Genomic DNA, 15,720 nt, shown 5'->3' with positions numbered 1-15,720 from the left:
CCAGATATTGCATGCAAAAATAAATAAACCTTTTAAAAATAATCTTATACTGAGTAACTGTCTGCTGAGTAGTAGATTCAAAACCTCTTCACTTAAACTATTGAAAATCGAATCTGTTCTCAACCAAACCTCTGACAATGGGGAAAATTGGCCTCCTTATCTCTGTAAATCGCATCTCCATTCTCCTTTGTAAAATGAGCATGATAGCATCTTTCTGGACTAAGCTCGGTGAAATCTTATTCTCACAGCAAAGGAGCCAGGAGCTCTAGGCAGCAGCTCAGTCAGTGGTGTCGGCTGGTCAGCAATTGTTTATTGACCCTTATTAGATCTGTCGATAATTTCAGTGCGCTAAAAACCTGAGATGAGCAAATCCTGTATCGATCTTCAAAATCGCTTCAGTGTGAGTGAACTTTTTTCAATTCATAATTAAGACATTCCTTGATGTGTTTGCATTTCATTCAAAGAATCATCTAACACAAGAGATTGAACTAGTGATTCTGTTATCTGGCTCACTTAGCTTTGGAACAACTGTGTCTCACCTTGCTTGCGGGTGCCAGGAAAAATATTGTGAAGTAAGAAATAGCTCCCCAACAGTGACATTGTCACTCATCCAAACGTGATAGGAAAACACACATGCTCACACCCACACAATGGTTCTTTGTAAAAGGGTTCAATAAAGTTCCCAATGGGAGCACTTCAATAATAAGCTCATTTCAATGCATTGAATAAAGGCGCCTTTCTGACCAGCCCTCCCCTTCATCTTGCCAAACTGAAGGCTTGTCTGAGTGTTTTAACTGGTAGAGGAATCTATGGTAATACTCAGTATGAAGTGTGCTTTGCCAAAAAGCTGCCTGGAGTACCAAGGAATTCACAAGGAAGGTGGGACTACACCGAGCTCTTCCCTGCAGCTCCCCAGCTCATGAAACCCTGGACATTCTGCCTGCTTAGAGTTTCCTTGAATTTCCTGACAAGCCCCTAAGCCGGTCTCCGTGTCAAGTTGGAATTCTTCTTTTCTTTCCAAGGAGCTACTGATGGAGCTTTCACTTATTAGAATGTGTGCACGATATCAGTAAGCACTAAATGGCTCTCCAGTTCCAGCCCATAGAATCCAGGACCACATTGAAACAGTTTCCTCTGTGGCTAGTGTTTTGGAGGTTCACTCCCTACCAAGGATTAGCTACATTTAGTTGCACAAAATAAGAGAAATTTCCACCAATATCCAGCCTTCTGCCTGCATCCACTTAACCCTGGGCATGGGAGAATAATCTAAATTTGATCACATAGTTTTACAGCAAACACAGAACCAAAAACAAACATCAAAGTAAACTCCCGACTGTAACCAATATGGAAATGTACAATGGGGGGATGGAGAGGAAATTTCTCTTCGTCTTTCTAGGTTCTTCTGGGGTGATAGAGCAATAAAATTAAAATCAAACAGATTAGTTGGAGGAAGAAAAGTTTAGATTGTATGGAGAACCTACATGGGTGTAAATTCTAAAGCAATGGGGCAAAACAAAGGTATTTATCCCAAGCTAAGGAGCAGGGTAAGAGCCTGGGGTTTCCAGGAAAGAATAATAAACTCACATGATGATGACCAGGTGCTCTGTAATGAGCTGTTTGCCCTGCCTTGTAGATAGAGTTCTCTAAATGAAAGACTATTTTATGGAGATAACCCTCCATCCAGGCAATATTCTCAATTTTCATTCTCCCAGGTAGTTAAGGAAGTGCTAAAAGTTTCTCTTGAGCCAGCAGGGTATCAGTTACTTTAACTCAAAACAACCCACATGTCAAGCTGAAACATATTGGGGAGGTTCATTCTGAATATCTTGAGGGTGGGGAGGTGGTTGTGCTATCAGTCAATACCAAAGAACACTTCGTATACTGCATCTTCTCCAGGGCATTTGAGGAACTCACTGGACAGCATTACCCCAAAGTGAACTTCTCAGGCAAACTATCCACTTAGAACTTATGGCTGGTCACTGCCAAAAAATGAAAGCATCAGAGAATTCTAGGTAAGGAAAGCATTAGATAAACTCCCTTCCCTTGGAAACTTGAAAAATAATAATCAATTTTAAATAATAAATGTTAAGTGAAAGACATTCTTTTCCATCTAATTCCAAATCTATTTACCTATCTAAATAACCTGACTACAGATCACTGAAAATTTAAGAATTTTAAAAATAAAAATCTAACTTGATTATTTCCAAATGGTTTTGACAATTGGATTTGATGTAATGAGATATTGTCACATGGGGAATTTGCCTAAGAAGAAATGAAGATGTTTGTGTTCATTTTCATACATTGTGTCCAAAAAATGCTTCCAAATTTCTGGAAAATATTTTGTGTTCACTGAATTAAGGATACACCCCACCCCATTTCTTTTCACCCCAATTTACATTATTCCTATTCTCCATATCTTCCTGCCTTTGGGTAAACTTTACTGTAGCACTTGTTAGAATTGTCGTGGATCACTAATCAATAGGATCTAAGTAAAGTTCTGTCATGTCCATTTAACATTTTCATTAGCAAGGGGATGCGTTTGTTCTAGTCTCCTTAGAAGCTCAAAGTAAATTTCTGAATTAGCAGAGCTTTCTTTCCCTTCATGAACAAATTAATCAGAAACACATGTGACCCACTCTCATTTGGACTTGGCATAATTATTTCTCAAGAAGAGAAAAATCAGAGAACAAGGCAAATGTTTGATGTGAGAAAGGATGATGGTACTAAGAAAGTATGATTTTAGGACTCTGGTTTCTTGAGCCATGGTATCTTGGAGCTCTATCTCTAATTCCAGGTTATCTTGAACTAACCACTAATCTTGGGGCATGCAGACATGAGACCCTCCTTGGAGACCCATCCGATTTACAAATCATTCTTTTTCAAGATTCAATAGTAATCCTTAGAATTTTCAATCTACATGGGGGATTACATTTCTATCTTAAACATGCAATGACTTGGTGAATCTAGATCAGATAAAATAACCAACACTCCTACCTATTTGCTTCCTGAGCAACTTTGATGATGCAGCTAAAGTTCTGGGAACCCACTTCATACTGAAAGGACTATTTCACTCCTGAAGATCTCTGCTGGTGAAACCCTAACAAAAATTAGGAGACTCTAGATTTATTCCAGAGTGGACCTTAGTGACCCTATTTATAGGGAGAACAGGGATTTTCTTACTATTGGAGGAAAAAGACAGAAATAGGCAAAGGAAGAAAAACAAAATTATTCCTAGTGATTCAGCTTCTATCATATGGAATACATCACATATAATTATATTTGTTTGGATGATAAACCTATAGGTAGTGTCCATTTTTCTGTAGATCAGGAAGTTGAGAGTCAGTGACACTCCCAAAGGAATTTATTTATCCAGTAAATACTTACTATGTACCAACAAGTATTTTAGATAGTGGCAAAACAGTGGTGAACAAGGAAGACTCCCCTTGTGGAGTTTACATTTTAATTAAATCTTTTTCAAAGACAATTTTGATAATGACTCAGAAAAAAAAAATCACATCAAACTTTTGTACAATGCATGTGTCACCCAAATTAAGACACGAATATCTATTTGAAACAAAGTTTGTATATGTACAGATTTTTTCCTTAGTGCCTGTAATGCTTTCAATGCTTTCCTATATTGTCTTTTTTTTCCTTTTTAAAGTTCATTTGGTAATAACCAATGAAATTGATTTTATGATCTACTAGTGAGTCACAGTCTACGATTTGAAATGTGATTCTAGTTGACTTGAATGGAATGGTCTAATATATTATCAGTATCCCATTAAGACCGGGGGAGATAACTGCATTTTGGGTCAACCACAGTGTTCAATCTCCATTTCTCCTTCATAGTATGTCTCATTTACTCTAAGCAGTGATAAGATGTTTTATCCTTTTTTCTCTAAACTTTGTCTCTTCACATATAGGATGACGACAGAATATCCAGGTCACTATGGTGAGGAAATGGACATGATTTCCTATAGTTACGATTACTATATGCGAGGAGCAACAACCACTTTCTCTGCAGTGGAAAGGTGAGCCTTGCCTGTGGGCTAGGGTCCGGGGAGACATGTATTAGCTCCATGCATACAAGGATCATGTCTACAGTGATATTTATCTGAAATTTTCCCTATGTTGGTTTCCTGCTTCGGCTACAATTAATGAGAGTTTGGCTGGGCCCTGGGAATCAAGGGAAGGTGAGCTGTTCTTGTGAGCCTACTTCATAGATTGTCTCAGCCCAGAAAAGAAAATTGATTCCATCTCCTTCCAGCCCAATGGAACCTCAAATTGGTATCACAGAATGTTCAAGTTCTTCTCGCTCAATTTCAAAGAGCACTTTTTCTCACCAAACATCAAAAGGAGATGGCAAAATGGTAGAAGGAATGCTCATCAAGGAAGGGATCCTCTCACCCACTTTGGGTGGTGGAAGAAGACAGAAAGGTAGGGTCTGCTGAGAAAGTGCCATATTTAGAAATGAAAGAGGAGAACATAGATGGCCTAAAGAAAAAAACAGCACTAACCATTTTCATATCCAAGTGCAATCAGTTCCCCAATCCTTTCTCAAAGCACCAAAATAAGCAAGAGGAAGAAAACAAGAATTCTTACTAATACAGAAAGAGGCCTGTATAGTTTCCAGCATTAAAATGTTCATTTGACCTATTTTTAGTCTGAGGATAATCATTTTACACAGCTAATGAGTTCTTGAAAGTTACAGTAAATGATTAGTAAACAACATGAAATTTATGTCAACTCACTAAATAATGGACTGCTATGAATTTCAGAGTAATTTATCTTTTGTGTATATTTATGTCTTTCAATAAAATGGCATCTCTCCTAACTGAATTTATTTCATGTAAGTTTATAAAACAAAATAAACTTTAAGTAGCTCTGAAAAGGTACAGTATATGTTTACTCATACAAAGTCCCCTCAGTTCTCATACATTAATCATTTTTTATGTTGCCTAGTTTCTAGAAGCAGTGAATTTAAAAAATGAATAGGGAAGGGGCTTCCCTGTGCCACTAATGGTTAAGTCTCAGCAGCTACTGCAGCAAGAGTTCGATTCCGGGCCAGGGAGGTGACCCACATGGCGCAGCAAACTTCTCCTGCCTTGCCAACTGTTCCCTTCAGCAGTGTATTTCAGTCAATCCACCTGGCCTGTTCTACTCCCCACTCTGTCCTGGTGAATCCTCTCCTCCTCCCCTCCATACCCCTGGCCTACACACCAGTTCTTATATGCATAAATAAATAAAATAAATCTTAAAAAAATTAAAAACACAAACACAAGGATATATTTACAAAAAAAGAAAGAGAGACTAAAACTCAGAGACCATGGAAGCCTTGTGTCATTTAGCAGGGTTGTTTAAACCCAAGTACAATTCTGGATAACAGCCTAGCAGGTGCTTCATTTTCCTGATAATGTCTCCACCTCAATAAGAAAATTAGTTCTTCATTCCAAGAGAACAAAAAAGAAAGGATATCATCTAAACTTACTGTAAAATAAATGTATTGGGGGAGTTCAAATGTTCAATTCCTATTGGCTCAGAAATTTTTAGTTTTGTGCATTAACCCAGAATCTTCAAAACTGAGACATTGTGTCAGGCATTTATTTAACATGAAGAGACCCTGCAGTGATGGAAAGATCACTAGCACAGTTCGAATGTCCTCAGCTCTGCTGATGGATGCTGAAATAGGCGCCTTGAGGACACATCCATCATCTGGGAGACTCACCCGGCCCAACTTCCTTTCCCCCTACATGCAAGTCACAGTATTTTCTCCTGTTCGGGGCTTGCTGATCTGGCCACAATTGCCAGCTGGACAGATAATTCTTCATTGCAAGGGCTGTGCTGTGATTCTAGAGGTTCCTCCCCACTAGAAGGCAGTAGCAACTGTGCACCTGCACTCCTCAAGTCGTGACAATCAAAACTCCCTGGGGAGTAAAATGATCTCTGGCTGAAGACCATTGTCCTGCAGGGAGACCAGTGGCTGAGCCTGGTTGAGCCCCTTCTCGAGCCAAATCTAAATTTTGCTCCCATCAATACATAGTCTTTTTAAATGAAAAATGATGAAATCCTGTCATTTACAACAATATTGGGAAATCATTTTTCTCCATCAGAGAAAGCCAAGCAAGGTATCATTTCACTTGTGGTAGATAACAAAGCACTAAATGAATGAACAAAACAAATACAAAATTCTTAGACTATAAGAACAAAAGTGATTACCATAAGAAAAGGAGGAAGCAGAGGGGGTAAATTGAGCAAAGAGATCAATTGCCTGATAAATAACAAAAACTGGTAGGTCACTCTGAACGACATGGAGCAGCAGCCTCAGAATGTTGAAGCCTGTGGAGGATGATTTGAGCAGCACCATACCGCTGGCAAGAACAGAACTAAGGGTGGTCAGCCCTGCCCTCCAGGCCAGAGGCTGGAGGGACACCTTACCAGTGCTGGTGTTTGGGATCAACTGGAAAGAGGCCCCACAGATTGAAAAGAGGAAAATTCTAAGGATAAATGACTGCCATGCTTTGGAAACTTTGGTGTGATCAAATATGGGGTTACTCTTTTTTTGTCCCTTGTCAGGACTGTGCAAAGAATGTGACAGCCATTTCCTGGATTCGGAGTACTTAGTTATGAGGACAGTGTGATGTAAGAGAAAGATGAGATTTGAGCCCAAAAAACTTAGACATTGTCGCTTAATTATCTTAAGGAAAGCCACTTATTTATCTGACTCTGTTTCTTTACCTAGTCACTGCATCATTGAGAGGATTAAATGAGATGCCAGATACACCAGTGCTATCAAGTGAACTGTAATAATAATTATCTTTGCAGTTAGACCAGGAGAGTTCCATGCAAATAAGGCACTCAGTATTTTTTCTAAATGGCTGAACAAAGAGTACAGACTTGTCCTTAGCAAAGAATATTCCTTGAAATACATGCACATGTTGTTTTTATTTTTAAATTGAGCAATTTCAGATACTTTTCTCCCCCTGCCTCGCCCCTTAAGCAAATATGCAATTCAATTCTTATGAGGCAAGAAAGGCATTTTTCTCTTTTCCTTTGTGTTTTCTGAAGGAAAACACATAGTGTAGTGGATGGGACCCAGCACAGGGTAAGACCTCATAAAAGGAAGAATAAAGCAACTAGATGGCCTAGCTAAAAAACAGTCTTTACAATGCTATGGAGACCAGGTTAGATAAATGTTCATTCCAGGGCCTCCCTGGTGGCCTAGGGGTTAAGTCTCAGCACTGTCACCCCTACAGCCTGAGTTCAATCCTGGGCCAGGGAGCTGACCCACATATGGCACAGCAGACCTCTCCAGTGTCACCTGCTGCTCCCCTTAGCAGTATACTTCAGTCAGTCTACCTGTTCTGCTCCCCATTCTGTCTCTTCCGATCTCCTAGTCCTTTGGCCTGATCCCCAGTTCTATGCAAAAACTAAGAAATGCTCATTCCAAACTGTTAGCCTAGGTACGTGAGGTACCTTTCAAAGCAAACAGTGGGCTGCTGGCCACTAGTGCTGAACTTGACCAGTTCAGCAACCTAGTTGGTCACCTTCAAGGTGCAACTGGAACTGGATGAGGTTCCCAAGACTCCTGATGTCACATGCCATTTACCTGTAGGTTTTCTAAAGACTTCCTAGAACTCCCTGCTTGGCAGGAAAGTGGGATTAGGTGTCTTGGCTTCCTGGATTTGTCAAAGGCTGTTCGTTTCTTTCCACTAGCAGCAATTCCTCCTAAGTATCTTTTCTCACTGACATGAGCTCTTTGCCTCTCCCCACAGGGATCGCCAGTGGAAGTTCATCATGTGCCGGATGACCAACTATGACTGTGAATTTGAAAATGTTTAGATTTGCTAAATCTTGGTGACGGGAAGGCGGTCCGGAGGCCTGAGGGTGTCCACATATGTTAATATCAACTGGAACTACTATGCTATTTCCCCGGCTCTCCTCATTTCTCCTTGAGCTGATTGGAGCTGCGAGGCCAGCTTTCTGGGCCTTTCTGACTAGTCTCATGCTTATATCCACCACAAGCCAAATTACTCCCTTTTAACGTGTTCCATAGCAAACGCTTTATGACTGACAGTGTTTTTCTTGCACACCTCATATAGGGGTGTGTGTTCACTGCCTGACACGAAGTCTGGCTCCTCGAGCACCTGCCACAGCTTTGCTACTGCTTTAACTACACCACGAGCTCCACACAGACCTGGTGCTAAGAGTGTCTATGAGAGGTTTCGTGGAGTGGAGAAAGGGGGCACAGTTTGAGGAAGGTGGCAATGAAGGATACATGAAGTTGTGTCTGTGAGAGCCAAGACCAGATCCTCCCGCGGAACAGACCTGCTGTGTGGGTGTGATGGTTTCCACCACCACTGCCCTCCCCAGGAGCTACGCTTGCTTGGAAGTTTAAGTGCAGGGCTCTATTCTGCAAGAGTAAGGACATGACGTGAGGTGGTAACATGGGAGGATTTGGGAACAGAGATACAAGACATAGGGTTGAAAGGACTTTCTGAAGTGGAAAAAGAATGTAAGGAAAGAGAGTGCAGGTACCAGAGGAACCTGGAAGAATGAATCTCAAGTTAGATAAAAGCAAAGAAGAGCGACATCCATAAATGGGACTCGACTTAAAAATATGTAGGCGGGAGAGCATGGTCAGCTTGCTTTGAGAAATGGAAAAAGGGGTTCGCGTCACTGGCACCTGAGGGCATGACCAGGACTCCTGGGCAAGCTGCTGTGTGCCCCATGGGGGTTTCTGGCAAAGTCACCTGGATGGGTCCTGAGGTTCTGGGGGTGGGCGGTGGGGAAGCTGCCTTCAAGGTGCACATTCCTTTTTGTATAGTTTAGGGATGTGTTCTGCAGAAGTGACACTCTTTTTCCCATTTGATGTCTCTGTCTCCTCCCTATGTATTCTCCTCATCATAAAAGGAATAAAAATCTAACATTCACTCTGCTTCCTGTGTTAAGGGTCAGTGTTTACTATCTCTCCCCCTCTTTTTGATTACTCATCCCTCTGTCCATTCTAGGCAGAGATTAGAAATGTGATTTGGGCCAAGCATCATAGTAAGGGCAGGCATACAATGACAATGATGGAGAACAGCTGGGTAATCAGACAGTTAAACCAAAGCACTAAGCACTTGCATTAAGGATTAGACATGGGCTATAACCATGCTTTTTGGCCTTTGGTTCTAGCTTCATTTATCCTCAGCATCCTTCAGCTATTCTTGTACCAATAAGCCATGTGCATTTCTAACCAGGAAGAACCCCTATTTCCTTTATCCACAGTTTGCCTTTGCTTTCAGAACTATGCTGCTCTCCCCTCCTTAGCTTCCCAGGACACTCAGAACAGTCATCCAGGCAAAATTACAGGAGGTCCACCCTGTCTTGGGCCCCATCTAGGAGGCCACAGTGATGAGTCTTGGCCAGTGATGTTACTTTTCCCCGTCAAGTTCCCGGGGTTGTGAAGGGGACGTCAGAGCGAAGGATGTCTTCTTCCTTTGCCTCAATTCTGAGGCACCATTTTCTATCGGAGTTTGCTTTATGTTTTCCATTTCATTGTTTCCACTGCTTTGGAAATTTTAACTTTCAGCAGGCTTCACTGTTGTTATTTTTCACAAAGGGAGCCATTAATATTTTAGCAATAACAGTGCTAGTTCAGGATGACAGCCAAGAAATGGCCTTACTGGGAGTATAAAGCACAGCAGGAAGAAGGGGAGGCTGCAACAGAGTACACGTCAAAGGACTCCCAGAGTCTCCCCCACACTCACCCCACCCTCTCCCTTGCACCCCCATCCTCTCCTTAGTCTTCTGTCTTCATCATGGCTGCCAATTCAGCCAATCCACTTGGCTTGTTGCCTTCTACTTATGCTTCACACACAAAAGAAAAAAAGAGAAAGAAATCCATAAGAAGTGCCTTGCCAAGTGAAAAAAAAAAAAAAAAAAGAGGCTTTTTACTAAGTGAAAAACTTCCCTGCATCTGGACCTGTGACAATGACATCAAAGACATTATTAACTTGGTTCTAATCTGAATAATTTATACCTTCCATAATATGTCAACCAGTAAGAGCTGAACATCAGAGGGCAGCTAAATCCAAGATCTTATGACTGCAAACTCCCTCTCCAAGCTCTCCTTATTTGAATTTTCCTACTACTTGCTCCATGACCTTGGATAAGCACCTTTTTGTTCTAAGTCTACTGTTTATAATTCAGTCATTTTCCAGGTAATCACTGTGGTTTCTTGCAATTTTAGAATTCTGTGAACTCTAGCCTGGAGCAAATTATTTATAAAGTACTTTGCCATGATATATATTTTCCAGAGAAGTGTGGAACAAGAGTCTGGTACCTGAGTCTTTACTCTGACTCTGACAGAGGGTGGCATTTTTATATGGTCACTACCTTACAAAGTTGCTTGGAAAAGAATTCCTTGTATGTTAGGCAGATGGCAACTCAGCTACCAAGCTGCCAATTCTCCATCTGCCTAACATATAAGGAGTTCTTTTCCAAGCAACTTTGTAAGGTAATGACCATGTGAAATGATGTGAGAGTAACAAGAGTCAGAGAAAAGAGGAAATTTCTCCTACCCCTCTGGGTTCTCACCAGCTGGTTGAGTAATCAAATTAGCATCTGATTGATTAAAGAGAGGGGGAAAAGGACATAGAGAGATTCTGCGTAGATGTGGATCCCAAAGCCAGCTAAGAGATGGGGTAAAGGTCTGAGGCTTGAAGGGGAGAGGAGTGACAATCACATAATGAGTTTGGGTAATTGATAATGAAGACCAGAGTCTCTAACATTGATGTTTGCCCTTCCATACAGATAAATTATGAGCTACTTCTGTTAATAAGCTTAATTCTGGGTAACATCTACAATTTGATTCTTCTAGGTAGTTAAGGGAGGGGTAAGAATGTCTTGTGATCCTTAGAGTCTCAACTAATCTTAACTCAAAATAACCCACCTGCCAAAGTGACACACCTTAGGACTATTCTGAGTGTTTGGTAAGACATATTCTGACCATTTTGGGGAAAACTATATGAATATCTGGGGCCACCTACCCTTAAGAAGAAAATGATTCCTACTCAGAGGATCAATAATCTAGTGGGGAGAAAGAGAAAATGAACAATAAATGATAAGTCCAAGAAAGTTTATGAGGATGTCAAGTCTATGGTTGGCCCTGAAGATAGGCTCAGATTCCCCCAAAAGGGGAAACCACAGTGGGCTCTCAGTTCATCCTGTCTAAGCTCAGACCCTACCTCTGTCATTAAACAACTACATGAGCTTGACCAATCACCTCCCTTTCCTAAGACTCTATTTCCTAACCTGTAGTGATAACAACAGTATTTATATCATGACATCATAGTAAGGATTAAATGAGATCACATAGAGTCTTGCAAACAATAAGTATCCAACATATAAAGTATATATGTATACTAAATATATAGTATATATTAAATATATAGTATACATATTTACTATACATATACACACAGTATATACATGTACACATAGTATATATTTTATATAAAGATAATATATATTTATTATACATATATACTATATATAGTAATAGGAATATCATTGAAACATAACAGAAATAATGTAATTTAGGTATTAATGTAGATAAGTTGCATATTAGTGGGTAGATAATAGGAAAAATTCATGAAAAAAAGGGGACTTAAATTTGGCTTTCATTCATTAATTTACTCAAGGATAAGACCACACACCTGCCTAGAAAGTTCTTTAAAATAATGATACAAAAATATGGCCCTCCCTAGTGGCGCAGCGGGTGAAAGCACAGCACTGAGAAGCTAAAGCCACTTCTGCATGAGTTTGATTCCTGCCTGCCCCAGAGGTGACCATATGGCATGGCAGACTTCTCCTAGCCCGCCCACTGCTCCCCTCAGCAGTGTAGATCTGCCTGTTCTGCTCCCCACTCTGTCTCTGGTGAAGCCTCTCACCACCCCTGAGCCTCTGGCCTGTCAACCCCAGTTCTGTATGCACAAATAAACAAATCTTAAAAAAAAAAATGATACAAAAATAGTCACACACAGCTTCATGGGACTTAAAACTTTCACAAAAAAGTTATCATTTTCTCCTCCAAACTGAAAAGTAGCAAGACTCCTTATTCATGTTTAACATAGCTATTAGACCATGCAGTGCCTTGCTAGACACTGCAAACCTGCCCTTGCATGGTTTCCTGCTCATCCTGAGGCAGCCCTGGGTACCCCGTGGGAGCCCAGTTATCAATGTGAACAAGTAAGTCTCTGTATCAGTAAACATTGGGGACGGGGAAAATTACCAAAAGCAAATTACCATCTTTTCTGAATTGGAGCCTCAGGGTTTACTTTTTGGTCCTTTTTTATACTTCTCTGCCTTTCCCAGCTTTAAAAACAATAATTACCATTGATTGCACTTACATTTAAAAAAAAAAAAAAAGTAATGTTCATCTTACAGAACAAAAGGGCTCCGGCTGCTAAGCACTTCAGCAGCAAGACCATGTTCTGACTGAAAGGTGAGCATATGGTGACTTCATGGAAAGAATGAGATTATAAAACCAGACTCTTTCATCTAACCGGCTGCCTAGTGGGTTCTAATTTAATATGCAGCATTACCTGCTCTTCTCAACTCCCTCACTATCCCCAGAGACAATGGAACAGATGTTCCCTGTGTCACATGACCAACAAGAAACCAGCATGTAAAACTCTTCTACTCACTCAAGTCCTACTTGTCCTTCAGGACCAAGCTTAGATTCATTTTCCTCAGAAAACTTTACTGCACCTCCTAAGGCTGCTTGGGTTGGGGCCCTTCCCTGGTTCCTTCAGTACCCTGGACATCACTTTCACTCCCCAAGGGCACAAATCCTGTCTTTATTGTAGGTTGTCAGTGCCTGTCAAGGTATTTTATGCATAGTGGTCACCTAGGACATCTGCTTTTAAAACAATCTAGCAGTTTTATTGGGGAAATCATCCATATCATCCCTTGAAGAGCTGCTCACTCATGAGAGTAAATTGGAAAATACAACAGTCACAATGGATGTCACTTAATTGTTCAGGAAGTATGTCAACAGTGGCAATTTCAGGGCCAATTTCAGTGTTTTTATGACCCAACATCTCTATTAAAATAAACATCTAAATAGCCAGCACTAAATTATGCAGTTGGTGGCTATGAATACAGTCTTGTTAACCAACCCCTGAAGTGACCTAAGGGAAAGTGTTCAGGTTGGTAAAATTGGTGAGGCCCTATATGCATTAGAAGAATGCTTTTAAGTCTTATAACAGCCTATGCATTCCAGCGAGGCAGAGGCAATGATGTTTGTTTGATGTATCACTGGCACAACAAATAATGATGAATAAATAAAAATCAGCACCTAGAACAAACCCAAACACAGATTATGATTCCATAATCTTTTTTGACCATTGTCACTTCATGTTACTCTCAGAATTTGCCTGTAGGATTAATTTGCGATCAGTTTAACTAAAGTTAGTAAAGCCAGTTTCTTAGAGCTAGACAGTTTCCTGCTTGCATGGTAACCTGAAAGCCACAGATCATCTATGCTGATATCCAAACCCTGGTGGATTTTTGACTGGTGGATTTTTTCTGAACTAAGTATCTCCATGGGCTTCTTTTGTTGGCAGACTCAAAGGTGGCCTCATTAGCCATTACCACTTGGAAAGATATTCTTAGGAATCAAACAAGTTCCGAGTCACATCTGCCTGTCCCCTGCTGAGACAGTACAACTTCATGTGCATTGGTTCTGCCCTTTGGCTTCCAGGAGAAAGAACTAACAACTATCTAATTGCCAAAACAGCACAAAGTTAGAGAAGCCCTTCACTCTATAGCAATTCAGAGTGAAGACAGGCTCTTAGTTCTCTATATGTGGAAGCAAGCCACTGGAAACTTCACAGGTCTCTACAAATGGGTAGGAAAATATGGAGTTGTTCTTACCTCATCGTTGGAATAAGGAGACAAGACTCAGTCTTTCCCAGAATGGCACCATTGCTTGTTCTAAATCTGTAATCTCTCATGTCTGGATCTTTGCCCAAGTTGCACGACTGTTCAACAAGCTATCATTAATACTTTGTTCTTGGCACAACCTGGAGGAGGCAAAGGAACATATTCCATTCCTCGGGGAGACTTGTGTTCTAGATAAGGAAACAAAAATTAAAATCCAGGAAGGTTAGGAAAGGTTGATAAGTAAAAGAAGGCCACTATGATCCAGTGCACAGTGCATGACTGTCAGGTACACAGAGAGTGATACACACAGGAAATCTTCCACAATTGCAGAGGTAGGCAGATCACTATGGACTGATAATGTAGAAGGCATCAGGGCAAGTAAAGTAGAAGAGTCATACCAGTGGTGGGAAGAGCCTCAGGAAAACTACGAATGTGAGTCTGCTACTCAAGAAATTGGCGCTCATGAGAGAAATTCTTACATCTTACCAATAAAAGGTTGGTGCTCACTAGATCAAGGACTTGCTCATGAATAGGTGGCACAGTCACACCCAGAATCCAAGACTCTGGGATCTTAGCTTCAGGTCCCTATCCAGCAACTTAGTAAGGGGAAGAAGGGGAAGTAAGGGGAAAGTAACATTTGGGCCCTTGCACTCTGTGCTCTAACAGGCATTCCCATTTACTCCTCGGACTTACTGCCATTTTACAAATAGGTACCAAATTTTCTGAAATAGAAGGTAACTGGTGCAAGATCATGCAGCTAGTGGAAACTTGACTTTGAACCCAAATCCAGCTATTTTCCAAGTTCAATTTTTCCCTGCTCTATCAGTCTGGAATCAAGGGCTTCCTTTAAGAGTACAGAGAGATAATGTTTTTGCACTCTTTTATAGTTCTATAGTTGAATGTTGCACAATATGAATAAATGAGTCACAGATTGATTCCAGTATTTTACACATTGCCCTGTGAAGTAAAGAGAGCTTTGTAAAGTTGGCTGGAAAATGTTATTGGAGGTCTAGAAAGCCAGATGAGTGGTCTGCAAAATCACAGTGTTGCTACTTTACTTTTTCAGGTTAATTTAGACTCTCGTTACTATAAATCAGAAAAGAAATCAACATTTTCTGAAGTTATAACAACTGTTGGTTTAATAAATTTTCCATATTTTAGTGTTTGCAAGATAGGCTATTCGTGCACAATCTAAGTAATGAATTACAGGTGACTGAAAATGGTGTTAGTTAAATCACTATTTCTATCAGTGGAGAAATGGGAATGCTTCCAGAATGTCAGCCAAGTAAACAGAATTATTCTGATGACTGTGATACTAACTGTTGTATGATACTACTGTCTTCCTGTTCCCCTGACTACAATTGCTTCAGCTGTGCACACAGGAGTCACCTCCTGGCTTCTTTCTGCTTCTGTTAGGAAGCTTCTGTCTGGAGAATCCACATCCTCAGTAAGAGCCACTTCTCTTGAGTTGATTAAACCCAGGAGACACCCCCTTAGTACAAACATGCTAGGCTGATAGATACATCTTTCCTAACATCAACCAAATGGATCCCTGGAATTTGCTAGATTCAATGACACATCATTTTTCATTCGTTTTGATTCTCAGTGAAGGAATTTGGACAATCTAATCTAAGGAAGTGAATGATGTGCCCCAACCCTACTAGACATTTTCTAATGCAAAAAAGAAAAGTAAGGGGATTCAAGGACTTTGATGGGGGACTCTGGGCACCTGGGTGATGGGTGTGGTGTGGTAACAGACATGTGAAGTCTGTGATCTTCTACCACTAAATT

At 40.6% G+C, this 15,720-nt stretch overlaps 1 protein-coding gene across 1 annotated transcript in view; it reads left to right on the top strand.

The window, feature by feature from the left end:
- DPT (dermatopontin) overlaps positions 1 to 8,919 on the top strand; it is a 27,448-nt gene extending 18,529 nt beyond the window's left edge. The window contains exons 3-4 of the mRNA XM_004688460.2: positions 3,924 to 4,031; positions 7,773 to 8,919. Of these exons, the coding sequence (XP_004688517.1) occupies positions 3,924 to 4,031; positions 7,773 to 7,839 (175 nt within the window). The 3' untranslated portion in view covers positions 7,840 to 8,919. The remainder of the gene's footprint in view (positions 1 to 3,923; positions 4,032 to 7,772) is intronic.
- The last annotated feature ends 6,801 nt before the right edge of the window (positions 8,920 to 15,720 follow it).

The sequence above is a fragment of the Condylura cristata genome, unplaced genomic scaffold (assembly GCF_000260355.1).
Source record: "Condylura cristata isolate star-nosed mole 26May11 unplaced genomic scaffold, ConCri1.0 scaffold00024, whole genome shotgun sequence".
NCBI classification, from domain to species: domain Eukaryota; kingdom Metazoa; phylum Chordata; class Mammalia; order Eulipotyphla; family Talpidae; genus Condylura; species Condylura cristata.
This window is presented reverse-complemented; position numbering and strand designations above follow the sequence as displayed.